The sequence below is a fragment of the Pinus tabuliformis genome, chromosome 2_1 (assembly GCF_031772625.1).
Source record: "Pinus tabuliformis cultivar Carrire ecotype Pingquan chromosome 2_1, CPIR1, whole genome shotgun sequence".
NCBI lineage: Eukaryota > Viridiplantae > Streptophyta > Pinopsida > Pinales > Pinaceae > Pinus > Pinus tabuliformis.
This window is the reverse complement of record NC_142299.1, coordinates 856154732-856175872: the sequence shown is the minus strand read 5'-3', so window position 1 is coordinate 856175872 and position 21141 is coordinate 856154732. Positions and strand designations below refer to the sequence as shown.

General features: G+C 33.1%; 1 protein-coding gene across 1 annotated transcript; it reads right to left on the bottom strand.

Moving 5' to 3' along the window:
- Nucleotides 1-1442: 1442 nt before the first annotated feature.
- LOC149203359 (putative histone H2A variant 3) lies at nt 1443-15057 on the bottom strand. The gene is made up of 3 exons (XM_089400181.1): nt 15007-15057; nt 14884-14961; nt 1443-1742 (listed from the first exon to the last, which is right to left on the bottom strand). Exons 1-3 carry the CDS (start codon nt 15055-15057, stop codon nt 1443-1445), a joined length of 429 nt encoding a protein of 142 aa, XP_089256307.1.
- Nucleotides 15058-21141: the final 6084 nt, after the last annotated feature.

Here is a 21141-nt window from a genome sequence, read left to right as displayed (position 1 = left end):
TTTCATGAAATAAATATGTTTTCAATCTTCTAATCCTAACATTCAAGATATTTTTCACGAGTATCTATCTCCAAGTAGGGTATTGGTGGTTGTTATCTTTTTCTTTTAAAGTAGCTTCATCTCCATCCAACATTAATCTTCTGAACTCCTTTAGAAAATCTTTGCACAACCATTTCCTCTATTGTTCCCCCTTTCTCTTCCTACATTCTCTTCTTTCTTTGAGCTTTCCACCCACCCCGCAAAGAGAAGAAAGATCCCGTGGAGGTGAGGAGTTGCTCCCTTTTTTCTCTTGTTTCTTAGGGCATAACTAGTTCATTGATTATTTTTTGACTAAAAAGGGAAGGCTTAACTCCCCCAATGGTCTTTGTCACATTTTCCCAATAAATAAATATATATATATATATATATATATATATATATATATATTTCCACTTATTTTGCTAAGATAAAATATTCACACACATATTACTGTTATAATAATTTCCTATAACATTAACACACATCTATATTACAATATTCCAAATTTGTCAATAAAAAACATGTATATTTTTTCTGTCATTTAATTTGTTCATATCTATTAAAGATTCGAGTCCTAAATCATAAAGTACTTGAGTCTTTTACCAAATATATTACAAAAAAAAAATTACCCAAACATAACATAAAACAATTACATTATATTATTTAAAACATGAAACCTATATTACTAAAAAAACACTTTTTAACAATTCAACATCCTTGAAATTTACTATTTCATAAAATAATATGACATTTTGTTATTTCCAATAAAAAAATTACTTAAAAAATCTAAACATTTAAAATAAAACTCGAAAACAAAATGATAATGACCTAAAAATTAATTAAAACAAAAATCTAAAAATTTAAAACAGAATTTAAACACAAAATGATAATAATGTGTATCACATATTATTTTAAATCCATGCTTTTAAATCCATGGTTGACTAAACATAATTGTATCATAATATATGTACAGTGGCAACATCCTTATACATCCAAACTAGGCGAGCCGCACATAAACAGATCATATGCAGATTATGCAAGTTGGAAAATTTTGTCTCTACAATACAGGACATCAGAAGTCTACTTTGTTACCATATTTAAAATTTGGAAATTACTATAATATCATATTAAAAAGTTTAAAATTCATACTCAAATACAACTAATAATTGATAAGATAAAAGTACAAAATAAAAATGTTAAAAATGTTAAATATTACTCTATCACAATCATTATAACTCTATAAATATTTTCTTATAATAAAAATGGTTATAATTGTATGAAATATCACCAATTTCTGTAAGTTTCAAGGGAAAAGGTCCAAACCAAATCCATGCAACAAAATAAGGAAAAATATACGGCATTCCTAAATTTCCTGAAACAGAGAAACTGAAAAAATAATTTCCTGAAACAAAGAAACAGACAAACTAATCTTTCTTTGTGGATTTGCCACAAAGTGACGGCTGAATGTAAGGGATGACACCTCCACCAGAGATGACACCTTTGATCAAAGTATCAAGTTCTTCATCTGCTCTAATGGCCAGCTGCAAATGCCTTGGAGTAATACGTTTAACCTTGTGATCTTTACTGGCATTTCCTGCCAGTTCTAAAACCTCTGCACAAACATACTCCAGAACGCCTGCAGCATATACTGCTGCGGTAGCTCCTACCCTAACATTTGAAGGTACTCCAGACTTCAAGAAACGGTGGATCCGTCCCACTGGAAACTGCAATAAGAAAAACGTTTCAGTCCATTTCAGTCCACATACTACAGGAGCCCTTTGTGAGAGTATTTGAATTTTTACATTTCAGAAATGATATTTCTCTCAGGAAAAAGCATGCTAAACTTACTTCATTAGGATCAAGATTTTGACATGAAAATTTATAGAAAATAAACAGATACAAACTAAGTCTAGAGAGTTCAACATATTACAGGAATTGTGTGGAGTTCTTCTTCACGGAAGTATTTGAATTATTACAGAGCTTCATCGGAGATGTTTCATCCTAAAAATAAATCTCTGGAATTACTTCAGTTGAATCATGAAAATCGATAAATACAAATGCAAGTAAAAGAACTGAAAAACCTGCTCCACATAGTAACCGAGGCATGTATTCGGATTGTCACGGATGACATTGTTCTTGATTAGTGAATTACTATTTTAGGGGTTGAGATTTTCATGCTTTTATTTTTAAATATTAAATTTTAAATTATTTTTTACTTATTTATAATAATTTGATTTAGAATTGTAATTTAGTTATGTTTAGTAATTTTGAATTTTTAATATAAATAGTATAAAATGTATGATAAAATAAAACAAATTTACTAATGTTTATTTTTTTGGGGTATATTTCTAATGTATGTGATTATGCTAGTTGTTACATATTAGACACTTATCTAATATAATATTTAATAAGTTGTTAGATATTTATAGTTTTTCAAGACATTTATCTAATACAATATTTAATAGTGACAAGGTGAGCCAAGAGCTATGTATTTCTTCTTCCTCTTTTATCTTTTTGACAACACACATCCATAAAGAAATTGAGTAGGAGACTTCATATTTACAAAGCCATTCACAACTAATAGGGAGATCGCTCAATTAATTTCTCTATATCTGTTATTGTCTACAATGTTTTGCATGGTACTTTTTCATCATTGATGCACTGCCACTTGGTTCACATATTTGCAGAGGTCAGGCTATTGGGTTCTATGTGCGAAAAAAATTTCTCCCTTGGAATTATTAGTTTTGGTAAAAGTAATGACTAAAGCTAAAAAAATGGAATATTATGGTTATGTTTTAGATGAAGTAACTAGGGTTTCCAAAAAGGAGAAATTTTGATATTGCAAAAAATTAAAAACTAGTCTCTACAAGTAATATAAACAAATCTTTGTAATACAAGCAAGGATGATTTCTTCTCCAAAGAACTATATATGAGTTGTAATGTATGAGAAATGAGATGTAATGTATGTGAGTGAACACCTTCTTGTACGAAGAAGACTTTTTGGAATTTATGGAGAATGGGTTCTCAAAGCATGATCAAGCAACCTAATTTCCATAAAATTAAACTTGTAAAAATAAGAAAAAAAAAACAAGATTCATGTTTGAATGTAGAGTTTTGTAAATGACTCTTTGGGAACCAAGATTTCTTTATATGAAAACTTGCATATGTTAGCCAACCATAAGAATCCAGGGGCAACATTGGTTTATCTAATGTCGAATTTGTGATGTGATAGCACTTGCTGGGAATCACGATTTTAGTTAGACCAAAAGAAGCAGGTGTTAGCCAAGGATGGGGAGGATTCGTTTATCCAATGTACAACAAACTCAAGTTTAAATTTGATAATATGGAAGGATTCATTGGAAAGAAAACCTATAATACTATGGGGCTAGAATATCAAGGCAATGACAAAGTGAATATTGTAAAGCTTCAGGCCATCAAGAGAGAGTTATAACATTGATGACGAAGACAAGGAATTTTGACTAGTTCATGAACAAAGTGATGGTAGTTGTGAATCTCATAGATGGAAAATTAACTTAATAAATTGTGGAAACATTTTTCAAAACCCTACAAAAGAACAATCAAATGTTTTTAATCTCCATTGTGGAGTCAAAAGATATATAAAAACTAACAACGCAACCGCTAATGGGATGTCTTTGTCTCATGAATCAAGAATCGACATGGATGAGTCACTATAACATGCTCTAGAAACTCAGGAACCCATTGGTAGAGGAAAATGTAGAGGGTGAAGAGATACATGTAATCATTAATTAGTTGAAAGATTGATAGATCCACGGGGGAGATGTAGAAGATTCATAGACATATCCACGATACAAGATTACTACTACAAAAATATATAGTCACTATGAAACTTAATGGGAAAAGAAAAAGTGAGACCTAATCAAGCAAAACTAAAATGTCTCCAATATTGAAGATGATACACTTGATTCAATTTTCATCTCATTTCGAATCTTTGAAGAACATTACATTAAGGATCTTTGATTTCAAGATAGTGATACAATAATCGCATGAGAAATAATAGGAATCAAATCTTAGTATTGATAGTTTTGTTTGTATATAATATTACTTTAGTAGATGATCATCATGTTAAGGCCATAGGCAATGGTGTTCTTTTGTGTTAAGGGAAATGAGAAGAAATATGTTCCTAAATGTTTTTTGCATTCCAAATATAATATATAATATCTTTTAAGTATTGGAAAGTCATGTCAGCATGGTAATGATGTTGGATTAAGAGATTCAATATGCATAATCTTAGATAAGTCACTGAGTAGAAGACTTGATACAAAGGTCTAGATCAGATTAATATAATTTTACGATTGAAAATGAGAAGTCGTAAATGTGTCAAAGAGCATGCATGGAATGTTTGAAGCATATACTAGAAGGGATTGTGGCATATCAAGTATGGTCACCTAAATTTTAGGAGGCTTAATCTCTACTAGAAAATTTAATGGTTAAAGGAATACCCATATTCAAAGAGAAAACAAACATTTGTTAATGTTCCACTCTTTAAAAGCCTCAATGAGACACTTTTCTTGGAGCCTCCTATAGATGTGAGGAGAATCTATTACTTGTCCAGACACATATATGTGGAGCCATTGAAAATGAATTCCATTGGTTGTAGTTTTTATTTTTGAAAATTTATTTATGATTTTATGAGGAAAGTTTCAGTATCTTTCTTCAAGATAAAATGAGACACATTTACAAAAGGATTTAAGGTTGTAGTGGAAAATAAAACTGAAAAATATGTCAAATTTCTTTTACAAGATGGAAGGGAGAGGGTATGTATTGAAGGAGGTTGCACATTTTTATAAACAATAGGGAATTAGAAGACATGCACTACTAGATGTACTCCATAACAAAATGGAGTGGTTAAATGAATGTATTACACCATTATGAACATGGCAAGGAGCTTATTCAAAGCTACAATTTTTTGGAATGATTTTTAAAATATTTTTCTAACTAACCTAGCATCCTTTTGATATTATTTTATTTTATTATGATATTATAATGCCCTTTATATAACTAATTAACTTATAATAATTATTTTAAGTAAAATTATTTTATATTTATTCAATTCATTCATATATTATAAGGTCCTTTATTTAACTAGATTTCCTTTAAATACTAATTAACTTATAAAAAATTTATAATTTTTAACTAAATACCCATTAGAATTTTATATATTTATATATTGATCCCAGAGATTACTAATTAATTTAATAAAATAATTTTGACCTCGGTCCTAGATTCAAACTAGTTGTCCGTCAAGTTAGCCATTGGAGGCTCTGCTCAGACTATTTAACTTACTACGCTGGATCTGTTTCTTCAACTTGTCGTGATGATGAAACACACTAGTTGGTTCGAAAAGCGTCGACAAATGATTTCCATGTGATTTTCCCCGAAAAATCTCTCACAAACTTGATATGGATCACAGAAGCCTGAACTCTATAAAGGAATTTTCTTCTTCATTCTAGATATTCAACATACCTTTAAAGAATCATATTGCGAAAGGTTATGTTCTTGAAGAATGGTGGAGTGGAACAAATTCAAGTGATTCTCATTTCTAAGTTTTTAACTATATTTCCCAAGTGCATGTCCTATAAAATCTAAGGAGATAATATAATAATATGAGTTAAAAAGATGAATTTTCATTTGGTACAATGAATTTTCATTTGGATACTTTTCTGAAGAAAATTTTGGAATGGTCAATAGAATGAAGGAGTATATGGTAACAATCTCTCTCTCCCAATAGATGGACATGTGAAATGTTGACTAAAGCAAATCCCTTCACAAATATTTCCATTTTTACAGTGCATATACTAAAATATAGGTCTTCTTCTAGCCAAGAATCAACAAATTCAATGAGAAATTAGAGAAATAAGGCTTGTTCATTTAGTGAGTTAGTATATTTAGTGAGAGAAAAAAAAGGATGCCAAGGGAAATAGACTAGAAATGTGATGACATGGATCAACAATATCATTTTTTCTTATTATCCTAGTGTCCTACTTATTCTAAGAGCGAAGCAACAACTTTGGATACTCTTAGGAATATATTATCCATTATAATTTGAAATAAATGGTTATTTTACCATATGGATGTTAATTGAGCTTGAATGAGAATTTAGAAGAGGTGTATGTATATAAAAAATTGGGATTCTTAGTAAAAGAAAAATACGACAAAATCCACAAGTTGAATTAATTCCTGGATGGCATGAAGCAAGTTACAAGAGAATCTTATTTTTGATTCCCTTATGTTTACTCAAAGATGGATTTAGCAGGGATGTCGTGAGATTTTTTTTTATACTAAATCAAAATAAGATATAACCCTTACAATTTTTATTTATGCTAATGACATGGCATAAAAATAAAATATGATATTAGATGAATTCAAAGCTATGATCAAACAATATTTTCAGATAATAGACCATGGTCTAATGTAGTTATGGGAAGTGAACTCAATCAATATGCTCAAGGGATTTTCATATGGCAATGGAAATTAACTTTGGTTGACTAACTTTCCCTTTAGACAACAATACTTAATTTCAACCACTTGTTATAGTGAGGAGAGACCCAAATTTCTGTGTTATTGTGAAAACTAGTATATATAGTTGACTTAGAGTTGTTCTTTCTCTCTATTTACCAATTGTGACTGATATTTTCCATTCATGAAAAATTTGGATTGGTTGGAATATGTTTCATGTACTTTTGACAAACAAAAAGTCTCTCATAAGGAAAGAATTTTGGGTTTCACCTAGGGCTGGTTTTTAGCCTAATATTTTTGTGTTTTGTCTATTGTTCATTGGCTATTGTGATCTCTTCTCTTATTGAAGAATTGAATGGTTTCATTTTTTCGTGTATAGCTACTTGTTGATTGAAGAATAAAGAAAGAACTAATTGCATCAAAAGAATTATTTATCAATTGTGAAAATCTATTCTAGTCCTAGCTACAATAAATTTCAACACATGAGCCTGGGAACCACCCTACTTGGGAGATCCTAAAGGGAGTGGAATCCTAACTATGTGGGGGTTTTAAAGAAGAAGGAGTGGAATCCTACCTATGTGCGGGTTTTAAAGAAGTTACAATTTTTTATGTCTAGTTTTTGTTGTTTTTGGTACAATGGTTTTTCCTCTAGTGGTTTTGTGGTCCATGGTTTTTAACCCATGGTTTTGCTATTTTTATTAAGGAACTATGCCTGGATTCTTATAAAGCTTAAAAGGATTAACAATTTATAAATGGAACCAGAAATATGTATTGTATTATAATATTGTAAAAATAAATATATTCGAAAAAACATTTTTTATTTTCTAATTCATTTTGTTAATATGTATATTTGTATTTAATCTTATCTTTTCTGTTTTACTAACAATTTAGTCGAATCAATTAACTGTCTAAAGTTCAAACCTAAAAGAAACTCATTCTCAATAAATCTTTAGAGGAAATCCTTGCATTCATCTCAATTCTGCTCTATTATGGGCTACGTTTGTTCCATTTCTTCAAACGAAAATAGTGATACTCTAGCTTGTAACCCAAAAGCATAAAAAAGGTGTACGTTTCTCTAACAAAAGTAGTTGGCCTCCACGTTGGAAGACCGTTCCCTCATAAGACCATCGATCTAGTTCAAAAACCACTCGCAACTATAAACTATGAAGTGCGCAGCATGACTGACCCACATTCGATAGACACGAGTTTTAAATGGGTACTCAAAACCAATAACCACAGAACCTCCAAGATGACACTTCCAACTTGAATGTGTGTGGAACATTGTTATTAAAACGGGAAATAAATCTGCTGCTATGGCCAGTTATTTCGTGAAAGTATAGAGGGCGGTATACTGAGATTTCTGAAAGAGATCGATAACTAGAGTGCTCTATTATGGGCTACGTTTGTTCCATTTCTTCAAACGAAAATAGTGATACTCTAGCTTGTAACCCAAAAGCATAAAAAAGGTGTACGTTTCTCTAACAAAAGTAGTTGGCCTCCACGTTGGAAGACCGTTCCCTCATAAGACCATCGATCTAGTTCAAAAACTGTTGGAATTTAATTCCAACTGCAACAATGAACAGCTGCACAGGAATCTGATTTGCAGCAAATGTTAAAGGTGTTCGGTGCAGCCAAGTCGCCTTTGATATTTTTGCACATAAATATGCATTAAAGTTTCAGCTGATTTCCCCTGCAGATAGCCGACTTGATTTTGATAAAGGCATCACCGCCTTGCTGCAATAAATTCTGAGATAAACATTAGAAGATATTTTGTAATAGTTTATTGTTTTAATCAGATATTTTTCAGCATATAAATACCGCACAGCAGTTCTGTTTTTAAGGTTAGAGAGAAAGATAGAGAGCAGAGGAGAGCACGCAGCAGCGTGAGTATAGTTTTCTGTTAGTGAATATGGAAACGCAGCACACAGCAGTGTTAAGAGTTTAGCAATATAGCGCAGCAGCGCTGGAATGTAATTTATGTGTTTCAAAGAAAGAATGTGCAGCAGCATGAGCTCACATGAAAGAAGCCCTTTTGCACAGCAGTGCAGGGACTGAAAAGTAAGAGAGAGCAGCAGCGTTAGAAGAAGCAGCAGCAGCAGCTGAAGAATCACACAGAGCAGAGGAAAGCATGCAGCAGCGTGAAGAAGAGGAAGAAGAATAATTTCAGAAGAGTGAAATGCATAGCAGTGCAGAAATTTGAATGTAATTTTTTTTTTATGTTCATCTGTGTGGAACAGAATCGTTCCTTAGTGAATTTCTGAAGTAGATGTTCAGCAATAGAAGTTTTTGAAATTCCCTCTGTATGAGGAAGACAAATCTGTAACAGTTAGTTTATTTTGATAAATACAAGTTAAATTTTTCATGTTGCTGTTATACTGTCATCGTTGCTGAAACACGACGATCAGCGTTGCTGAAACAGCTCGTAACTCAAAAAATTACCTGACGTCAAAATTACGTTGCTGAAACACCGTTGCTGAAACACCTGTTTCAGCAACTGACAAAATTTCCTGTTGCTGAAACACCGTTGCTGAAACACCTGTTTCAGCAACTGAAAAAAAACTGTGTTGCTGAAACACAGTTTCCAGCAAGCGAATTTTTCTGTTTTTCTGTGTAAAAACAGAGTGCGATTTTTTTGTCTGTTTGTTATGGGATTTATCAGAAAATTCCAACATGGTATCAGAGCTAGTCCAGGCTCTTTGAAGTGTTAAAGAAGCTGAAGGAAGATTTCTTGCAGCAGCAACTTCTCCAGCAGTGTGAAGACTCAGCCAAGAAAGAATCTAAGGTATTTTTCAAGAATATTTTCTGTGTTGTTATTGAAGAAACAGTCAGTGATTTTAAAAACACAGTCAGAGATTTTAAAGCCTAGAATAAGAATGGCAAGGTCAAAGAAGAAAGCCTCCAGACCTGTTAAAAATGTGTCCCCCCTTTCTACTAAACTAGAAGGCAATCCATTAGACTACAGTCTATTTGAAGTTCCAAAGTTTGATGGAAACTTTGATGTATGGGAAGTAAAGATGAGGGCTTTCCTAATGTTTGAAGGGATTGAAGTCTGGGAGTCAGTGATTGATGACAGCAATATGGATAAAGAATCCATGGAGTATGATGCACAAGTAGCAAAGACTATCTTGGATGGTCTCCCCGATTCAGTGAAGAAGAATCTTGGAAAATATACATCAGCAAAGGATATATGGGAGAGACTGCATGACCTTCATGCAAAGGGAGCACTGACCATGACAATGAGTCAAGAAGAACCCATCATAGGAGCTGAAAATGAAAAGCTTGACCTCATCAAGCTTCAAGTAAAAGAAAGGGATGAAGAGCTTGCCAAGATTAAGAAGGAACTTGATGAAAGCAAGAGGAAGCATCATGAAGAAGTCATGTCTATGACAAATCAGTTGAACAGAGCAAAAAAGCAGGAAGACGCCTTGTCAAGTCAACTTGAACAAAGGCACATAAGAGTGAACAAACTTGTAGAAGAGATTGGACAGTACAAGGCAGAGGTCTCCTCCCTTAAGTCCGAACTACAAGAAGCCAAGAAGCAGGCAAAAGGAGCTGAAAAGAAAATGGAGAGCAGTCAAGCAGAAATCTCCAAAATGAAGTCTGATATTATCTCCCTTAAAATAGTAGCAGCTGAAGCTACTCGTAGCAAGGAAGAAACTGAGGGACAACTAGCAAAGAAAAATAATGAATGTGAAAAGTTAGAAGAAGAGATTGTCCTCCTCAGGAAGAAGGTTGAAGGGATGAACAAGATCATGAAGAGCTCTCAAGCCTTGGATGATATGCTCAGCTATCACAGATCTCCATATGATAAATCAGGACTTGGGTATGTAGGTGAACCCTCAAAGAAGGATGAGGATGCTTTAAGCAAAGGAGATGTGAAGAAGTCAGAAAGAAGGTATGATGCTCCTAGTTCGAGCAAAGGCAAGGAGAAAAATGAAGGCTGCAATAGAAGAAATCCTGCTCCAAGCATAAAACCAGCTACAAGAAGAAATGTAGCTGATGTCAAAGAGGCAAGATGCAATGGTCATCAACAAAGGATCTCAAGGCAGCAAGGCTTCAGAAGTACATCAACGAAACCTCCATCTCCCAGGTACCAAAGTTCATTTCTTGGTTATTGTTATGCTTGTTCAAACTTTGGTCATATGGCAAAAGACTGTAGAGCATTTTATGGAGATAGATGTTGTGGTCCTCGACAATCTCCAAGAAATAATTTTGCAAGAAGAAATCATGAATTTTTATTCATGAACAATGTTGAATGTTTCAAGTGTCATAACATTGGGCATATGGCACGTGACTGTAACTTGACATGGGCCTTTACACAAGCTAAACCCATGCAAAAGAAGAAAGTTACACAAGTATGGAGGAGGAAGAAAACACAGTCCGAAAGTCTCTTGAGCTCTCTAGCTGATCTAAGTTTCTTTTGAGAAGATTCTGCTGAAAGAAGATAAAGCATACGCTAAAGGGGAGCTTGTAAATTTTTGTTTGCTGAACTGTATTAACAGTCATTTGTTGATGGAGGATGTATTGCAGCGCAGCAGTTGCAAATGAAACTTTTGTTAATCCCTCTAAAAGGTAATATGCAGCAGAGATGAAATCAGCAATGTTTTTGCTTTGTGTTTATGCAATATGCACAGAAATGCATAAAGAAGAAAAGATGGCAGCATTGAAATGTAAAGAGAAGCAGCGCAAGAAGAAAAGTATTCAAAGCAAGAAGATCCTCACAGCAGTGGGAAGACAGAACATAAAACAGCAGATTTTTAATGCACACTGAATGAATGAGAATGTGTGTGGCAGCAGAAAGCCAAAGGAATTGCACAGTAGTGCATTGTGTAAAAAAAATGAAGCTGAAGATTGTGTGAAGCAAGGGTGTAAAAAGAAAAGGCAGCACCCCATGTTAATTTTTTTTTGTTGTGTGGAGAATGCAGCGCAAAACAGCGTGATGGCAAGAAGGAGAAGCACAGTAGTGCGAAGAAAATGAAACCAGAACTAAGAGAGAATGAAGAAATGTGTTTTTACACAGCAATGCAAATAAGAAAATGCAGCAGCATGAAAATTTTTGTTGAAGAAATGAAAGGTAGTGGCACAGCAGCAGTGCGAGTGTAATCAATGAAGGGGAGCACACAGTGCGTATTTTTGTTGTTAAATGTGAAAGGAATGCGCAGCAGCGCAAGAGCAATTTGAGAAGTTATTTTATGCACAACAGTGCAGTGATAGAGAGAGTGCTGAAACAGCAGTGCTGAAACAGCAGTTGCTGAGACAGCATAATGAGACAGTGTTGCTGAGACAGCAATGCTGAGACAAAGTTGCTGAAACAGAGTGCTGATAGAGAGTTGCTGAGATAGCAGTGCTAAGACAGCTGTATATGCAGCAGCATAAATGTATTGAAAGTTTTACACACAGCAGTGTAATGTTTTTCAGGAGAAGACAGAGTCTGTAATGAATAGCAGTATAGAGCATATTGCAACCTGAGTGCCATTGTGAAGAACAATGCGAATGAAGATATTTTCACACACAGCAGTGTAAAATATCAGGCAGACACAGTAGTGTCAATTTGGACAGATTGAAGTGCCTCTGAAGTAGGCATGTTGAAATCCCTCTGTTAAGAGGAAGATTCTCTCGCTGTGTTTTGGAGCAACAATGCATTCTACAGGCGTGTTTCAGCAACTGTCTGCCAGATGCTGAAACACGTGTTTCAGCAACAGCCTGTGTGGCTGAAACTGTAATTTTCTGAGATAACAGAAATTGGTTGTGGAACTGAAGCGTTCCTTGGTGAATCCCTCTGTTGAGAGGAAGATGCTTTTCAGCATAGTCTCAGGTAAACCCCTCTATTAAGAGGAAGACAATTTTAATTGGTTGTGGAACTGCATCAGAAGCAGTTGGTGAATTCCTCTATGAGAGGAAGTGTTTGGGTACAATTGAATGCCCAGCAGTTGAAATTAAGGGGGAGTGTTGGAATTTAATTCCAACTGCAACAATGAACAGCTGCACAGGAATCTGATTTGCAGTAAATGTTAAAGGTGTTCGGTGCAGCCAAGTCGCCTTTGATATTTTTGCACATAAATATGCATTAAAGTTTCAGCTGATTTCCCCTGCAGACAGCCGACTTGATTTTGATAAAGGCATCACCGCCTTGCTGCAATAAATTCTGAGATAAACATTAGAAGATATTTTGTAATAGTTTATTGTTTTAATCAGATATTTTTCAGCATATAAATACCGCACAGCAGTTCTGTTTTTAAGGTTAGAGAGAAAGATAGAGAGCAGAGGAGAGCACGCAGCAGCGTGAGTATAGTTTTCTGTTAGTGAATATGGAAACGCAGCACACAACAGTGTTAAGAGTTTAGCAATATAGCGCAGCAGCGCTGGAATGTAATTTCTGTGTTTTGAAGAAAGAATGTGCAGCAGCATGAGCTCACATGAAAGAAGCCCTTTTGCACAGCAGTGCAGGGACTGAAAAGTAAGAGAGAGCAGCAGCGTTAGAAGAAGCAGCAGCAACAGCTGAAGAATCACACAGAGCAGAGGAAAGCATGCAGCAGCGTGAAGAAGAGGAAGAATAATAATTTCAGAAGAGTGAAATGCACAGCAGTGCAGAAATTTGAATGTAATTTTTTTTTTATGTTCATCTGTGTGGAACAGAATCGTTCCTTAGTGAATTTCTGAAGTAGATGTTCAGCAATAGAAGTTTTTGAAATTCCCTCTGTATGAGGAAGACAAATCTGTAACAGTTAGTTTATTTTGATAAATACAAGTTAAATTTTTCCTGTTGCTGTTATACTGTCATCGTTGCTGAAACACGACGATCAGCGTTGCTGAAACAGCTCGTAACTCAAAAAATTACCTGATGTCAAAATTACGTTGCTGAAACACCGTTGCTGAAACACCTGTTTCAGCAACTGACAAAATTTCCTGTTGCTGAAACACCGTTGCTGAAACACCTGTTTCAGCAACTGAAAAAAAACTGTGTTGCTGAAACACAGTTTCCAGCAAGCGAATTTTTCTGTTTTTCTGTGTAAAAACAGAGTGCGATTTTTTTGTCTGTTTGTTATGGGATTTATCAGAAAATTCTAACAAAAACCACTCGCAACTATAAACTATGAAGTGCGCAGCATGACTGACCCACATTCGATAGACACGAGTTTTCAATGGGTACTCAAAACCAATAACCACAGAACCTCCAAGATGACACTTCCAACTTGAATGTGTGTGGAACATTGTTATTAAAACGGGAAATAAATCTGCTGCTATGGCCAGTTATTTCGTGAAAGTATAGAGGGCGGTATACTGAGATTTCTGAAAGAGATCGATAACTAGAGTGCCCAGTCAGGTTCGAGGCTAAGCGCAGTTTCGTAATTGACAGTCACACACAGAATGTACCAAAACCAGCAATGAAGCCTGATAAGAGAAAGGAATTGCTAAACAATGAATCAGTAATTGAGTACACTATCACTACCCAACGAATCAATGGTTTAAGGCAAACAACAACATCTAGTTCAGATATATGAATACCGACTTGATGAGGTTTCTTCCTAAACACAATCTTGTCTGCATCGACGAGTCACTCTTCGCACTTGTTATTAGCCGAAATCCCCAGGTTTGAGTTCGATAATTTCATTCATTCAATTCCATTTTATGTACTATGTAACATATAACCTCAGCGCCATGGATCTCATCAAGAGCTAAAGGCATGAACCTTAACCTTGTCCTTGTGCATGGTCCTCGACTATAGCGACCCCATGGCTCTGAAAACTCGCTACTTAAAAACTGGTCGTCAACTATAGCAACCCGAGAGAGGCTTTGAAAACTCTCTACTTAAAAACTCCCCACTGCTCGCTTCAATTCGAAATCAATGTTGTCTGTCTAAAATGGAGAATTGACGTACCTTTTCACCCAATGGTTTTACCTTTTCTTACACAAAATCAAACATCAAGTGGACTAGCAAGGAACAACCGGATGTGGGGATGTGTCGTACGACCAAAGGAAAACATCAAAACCAGCGCAAACCAAAAGGATGCAGTCAAGGGGGTTTCTGGAGGTGGTCCAAAAAGATATTTCTAAGAATTTTTTCTTAATTCTAAACACAGCGAGAAGCCATTAATGTCCATAAGATTTTAACGGTTCTTCATGTGTGTGTCGAATTGATATTTTAACAACCATTAACCATAAGATCTATACCATCCGATAGATGTCATAAGAGGTGTCTGGAATAGCAAACGGTTTTCACAAAGGAACCTAGCGCACGCCGGTTTACACGGATCTCTCATTGAATAGTAAAGGTCACAGACATATATCATTTCACAACAATGAGCAACATAAACATTGAAAAAATCAAAAGGAAATTGCAGTATCAATATTGGAAAACATTAGAACCTGTAGGCCCGCACGAAATGAGCGAGAAACCGGATTTTTCCTCTCAGTTTTATCATTAGCGGCTGTGGTGGATTTTCCCTTCTGGGGGACCTTCGCACCTTTGACGGATTGATTGCCTTTTACTTTCGGTAGGCCCTCGGCACCTTTGCCAGATTGATTTTCTCCCACAACCATTGTCTCTTCCTGGTATAAGCGCTTGGATAATCAAGTAGATCTATAGACCTGCAAATGCCGTCTTTTTCTCAAAACCCACTTTTTCTCAAAACCCACTTTGAAAAAACCCACTTTACATGGTTTACAGATATCTCCCACTCTTGGATAATGCAGAAAAAAAAACAGCTTAATAGAGCAGTGCGAACGTGCAGAAAGACTGTTTGTATTTGAGCATGGAAAACAGTAGATAAAAGACCTGAATAAGTACCTTGAGCTTTCAGAGGTGGCGATGTGCACCTTTCTTACTGTTCGGTCCGCTCTTCTGAGCCATCAAGAATGGTGTTGGGCTCTTCTTATCTCTCTATTTATAGAGATTAGGTAGGGAATTGACCATGGGTAAAAGTACTTTAACACCCGAGCGGGAAAATATTATTTAATGTGGAAATTGTCGGCTCCCATGTTATTGCGTTATGGCTGGTTACCTCTTTCTGTACTTTATGGGGTAAGTCGAAGATTAAAATATTTAGTATTAAAATTAATTAGTATTTTAAAAAATATTAAAATATTTATTCTTAAAATTATATAGTGTTTTTAAAAAATAATTATTATAAAATGGGTAAAAGTATTTTAAGGGGTATGTCCAAGTTTAAAATAATAGTATTAAAATTAAATAGTATTTTTAAAAAATAAATATTAGAAATTAAATTTTAATAGTTAGTATTAAAATTAAACTCTACTATTAGAAAAGATGCTAAATAATTATATATATATATATATATATATAGATATATATATATATATATATATATATATATATATATATATATATATATATATTAATATCAATATCAATATTAAGATTAAGATTGGGTAAAGATTTTAGGGTGGTAAAGGTATTTTAAGGGTAAATCTAAGTTTAAAATACTTTAGCATTAAAATTAAATAGCATTTTTAATAAATAATTATTATCAAATATGTTAAATGGTATCTTCAAGTTGAAGTAATAAGATAATTAAATATTTTAAATTAAGAAGACATTGTGTCAAAGGAAAAAGTGTAAAATTAAAATATGAATATTGTAAAATATGTTTAAAAAACTAGTTAATTAATGGGAAGAAATAAATTTTATAAAATAAGTTAGAAAATTTCAGGATGAATATATTATTATTATTATTATTAAAATCCAATTTTAAGGTCACCGCTAAGCCACACACCAATTGGTGTATGAGACCCTTTTGGGACAAGAAACCCACCTCCCAGAGGGTCACCTCCACACTGTTATGCTATAGATGAGAGAGAATATATAGTGTAAAATAAGTTGAAACGTTATGAGGAATATAAGTGAGAGGGGATAAATATTATAAAACAATTCAAAATATTTAGAAAATTTAAGTGGATATATAGGTTACAATCTCCTAAATCATAAATTATCATATCTCCCGAAAAATTAGAAATTGGGTTGGGGTGCCATACCATTCCCTATACCTTATACCTGTATAGGGGTGATGTTACCACATTAGCATTGAAGAATATTATATTAAAAATTCCCACTAAAATGTAGGGAGGATGCCAATTCTTAGTTCTAGTTTTGGCCGGGCTTAGACATCTTGGTCTTAGTATCAACTACGAGCTTCTAACGGATGTGGCTTCCACACGTTGGATATATCTTGAGAGAGGTTTCTAGCTCCTCATCAACCATTTGTTTTGAAAAGTTCAAACAAAAATTAAATTTCATTAAAATATAATTTTAAAAAATTAAGTTTATATGTGAACATGATTATTTCAATAAAGCTTAATGATGTGGAGAAGATTTGGTCCATACTTAGTACAATATGATAAATCCCAAATTATGAATTAAGTTTCATTAACCATAGGATTTAATTATATATATATAAATTTTAAATATTATGAAATAAGTGAGAGCATTTAAGTGAATATATACATTAGATTGTCTTAAATGATAATTTCTCTTTTACATATAATAATAAATAAATATTTTTAATTTAAAAAACCACTCATAGTAATTAATCATTAGTTTAGAGGTGCTCTATCACCCACTATATTGACATAGGGGAGATGTTGCCACATTGGCATTAAATAATAATAATTCAAATGAAAATGTGGGGTTGGTTCTAAGTTACTATTTGCAGTGGTCTTTGGTCTTTAGACATCTAGGTTTTAGGATGAATGAGCTATGAGTTTCTTAAATAAGTGGATTTCATGCTATTGCATATATATGAGTAGGTTGTTAGTTTCTCATCAACCATTTATTTTGAAAAAATCAAACAAAAATCAAACTACATAAATAATAATAATAAAATTAAGTAGGTTTATTTTTGGACATGATTATTTTCATAAAACATAATCATATGGACAAGATTTCTTTGTATTTAGTACAACACCATAAATTCCAGAATATAAGTTTGTTTTCGCTAACCATATGATCTAGAGTTATATAGATATATTTTAAATATTATAAAACTAGTTAAAATATTTAGAGAATTTAAGTGAATATATAGATTACAATGTCTTAAATAATAATTTGTCATTCGTGTCTAATAATTAAAACTTATCTGTCATATAAAAATTTGCACATAATAAATAATATTTGGGTTATACAACTTAGTATACATGCATATGTTGCAACATTAGCATTAAATAATATTATATTAAAAATTCAAACATAAATTTTGGGATGTTGTAAGCTCTAGGTTTTGTTCTCTCTTAGTTCTTGTCTATGGTAATATTTAGATGTCTGGGTCTTAGGATGAACTATGACTTCCTAATAGACGGGATTTGAGACTATTTCATATATCTCACTAAGTTGCTAGCTCCCATGAGACATTTATTTTGAAAAATTCACACAAAAATAAAAGTACATTAAAAATAATAATAAAAAAATTATGTAGGTTTATGTGTGGAGGTAAATTTGTCAATAAAAATGTAATTGTGTGGAAAAACTTTCTGCATATTTAATACAACAAGTTAAAATACTCATAAAATTTATGTAGCTTCCCATTTCTCAGCAAATTGAATTTTGTTAACCATATAATTTAAGTTATATAGATAAATTTGAAATATTGCAAAACAATTCAATTTTTTTAGAGAACTTAAATAGGTTGTGATTCTAAGGTCGATACTACTAGAATACCTAAAGGATGGTTTTGAGTTTTCAGACGTGGTGACTTTCTTACGATCCATGCTTTGGAGAAATCAAGTGTAATACCCCTCCATTACTATCATACTAGCCAACTTTAGATGGATTTATATAAGAAAAGTTAGGACTCGCAGTAAAAATTGGGGTAAATAATTTATTGCAAAATAGATAAAAGAAATTTAAATGCTTGGAAAATGGGACACCTAGAGATGAGACTCTTGCCAAATGAAATTTCATTGGAGAATGGGAATGGATAATTCTTTCATGAGAAAAATTCTAGGTCAAATTCTAGAGAAGCTAAGATTGATGGGAGATAGATATCAATTAAGCTCCTAAGTTGGAGAAAGATGTTAGTTCATCATCACCCATTTATTTTGAAAAAATCAAACAAAAATCAAACTACATAAATAATAATAATAAAATTAAGTAGGTTTATTTGTGGACATGATTATTTTCATAAAACATAATCATATGCAGAAGATTTCTTTGTATTTAGTACAACACCATAAATTCCAAAATATAAGTTTATTTTCGTTAACCATATGATCTAGAGTTATATAGATATATTTTAAATATTATAAAACTAGTTAAAATATTTAGAGAATTTAAGTGAATTCATAGATTACAATGTCTTAAATAATAACTTGTCATTTATGTCGAATAATTAAAACTTATTTTTCATCTAAAATGTTGCATCTAATAAATAATAGTTGGGTTATACCACTTAGTATACATGGAGATGTTGCAACGTTAGCAGTAAATAATATTATATTAAAAATTCAAAAATAAATTTTGGGAGGTTGTGAGCTCTTGGTTTTTCTTCTCTCTCAGTTCTTGTCTATGATAATATTTAGATGTCTAGGTCTTAGGATGAACGATGCGTTCCTAATATATGGGACTTCAGGCTATTGCATATATCTCCCTAAGTTGCTAGCTCCCAGGAGACATTTATTTCGAAAAATTCATACGAAAATAAAACTACATTAAAAATAATAATAATAGAATTATGTAGGTTTATGTGTGGAGATAAATTTTTCAATAAAATCCTAATTATGTCGAAAAACTTTCTCCATATTTAATGCAACATGATAAATCCCTAATTAGAAATTGATTTTTTTTAACCATTTAATTTAAAGTTATGTAGATAAATTTTAAATAGTATAAAGCACGTTAAAATACTCAAAGAATTTAAGTAACTTCCCATTTCTTAGGAAATTGATTTTTGTTAACCATATAATTTAAAGTTATATAGATAAATTTGAAATATTGTGAAACAGTTCAAATTTTTTAGAGAATTTAAGTAGGTTGTGATTCTAAAGTCGATACTACTAGAATACCTAAAGGATGGTTTTGTGTTTCAAGACATGGTTATTTGTACCTTTCTTACGGTCCACGCTTTGGAGAAATCAACTGTAATACCTCTCCGTTGCTATCACACTAGCCAACTTTAGATGGATTTATAGAAGAAAATTTGGGACTCGACATAAAAATGGGGATAAATAATTTATTACAAAATAGAAAAAGGAATTTAAATGCTTGGAAAATGAGACAACTAGAGATGAGACTCTTGCCAAATGAAATCCCACTAGAGAATGGGAATGGATAATACTTTCATGGTAAGAATTCTAGACTAAATTCTAGATAAGCTAAGATGGATGGGAGACAGATATAAAATAAGCTCCTTAGTTGGAGAAAGATGTTAAGTTTGGAAAAAAACATAAAAAGCCTCTCTCGAGAGAAAGGCGAGTTTTTATGGTAAAAGCCTGCGCGGGTTGATAAAAGATCCACAAACGTAGGACACCCTTAAAGGAATTCTTATCATGAAATAATGGAATTAAATACCCATGGAGGAGATCAGCAAGAGGTTGTTGATAAATGGGAAAGTACTCTCGGCTTCGGGGTGAACTCGAGAAATTGAGTTCTAGGTTGGGTGGTAGTGCTCAATTTTCCAAGTGACACTCTTTCAACTAATATGGTTTGATTGAATTGCATAGGATGTTTCTAGATTATTTGGCTCCTTATGCCTTATGTTATTGATTATGTATTATACGATAGACTTCCACGTCATCTCCTTGCTTATAACATGATTAGATACTTATGTATGCGACAACTAACAAACGTAAATTTAGATGAAGTTAATATGAGAGGTTTGATATTAATATGTGGTTGTTAATATTGCATCACGGAGCTATTAGTATTATAAATTACATGTTTTTAAGAGATTTTTTGTACAATAAGTAATTATGTGTGTTTTGGATTGAGATTTTGGTGAGGATTGTGGAATTTTGAGGAGAGGAGTTGGAGTGGTGTGATATTCTATATTTGCCACATTTATTAACAACTAAATCCAAAAAAAGTCGATATTCGATCTTTACCACATTTATTGAGTGTAAAACCCAACCAAAATCGAAGAATCTTTCCAAAAATCGCATTCTGATCGTGTTTAGACCAAAAAACTGTGTACGAATCCCGAGAGTAAACGAAAAGGTAAAATGGGTAACTGAAGGCATTGATAATGTGTATCTAATTTTGGTTGTATTGGATTTTTCACAGTTTCCCTATCACTACCAGAATAATCGATGAACACTTGTGACCTCACAATTCATGTCTCATGATTCTGAATTGAATGGTGAGAATTTCAACGAAGATGCAGAGCATTTGAGGTGATGGAGTTGCAAAGTCTAGACATGCTTATGGAGACTCTAGTTTCGAGTGATACTGGTGTTGTTAAGAGTATCGTATGCTAAATGAAGAACGACACCCATTAATGCCCAACATATAAAAAAGTTGGTACACCATGTGGGTGATTCGAGTTTATTATCTTAGTGAGTATCTGATCCAGGTGGATGTTGGTGGCTACCCACCTATCCCATTTGGACCCCCACAACTGTCTCTTTCAGTTTTTCTATTTCCTTAATTATAGCACAATTTACTATTTTTAGCAATTG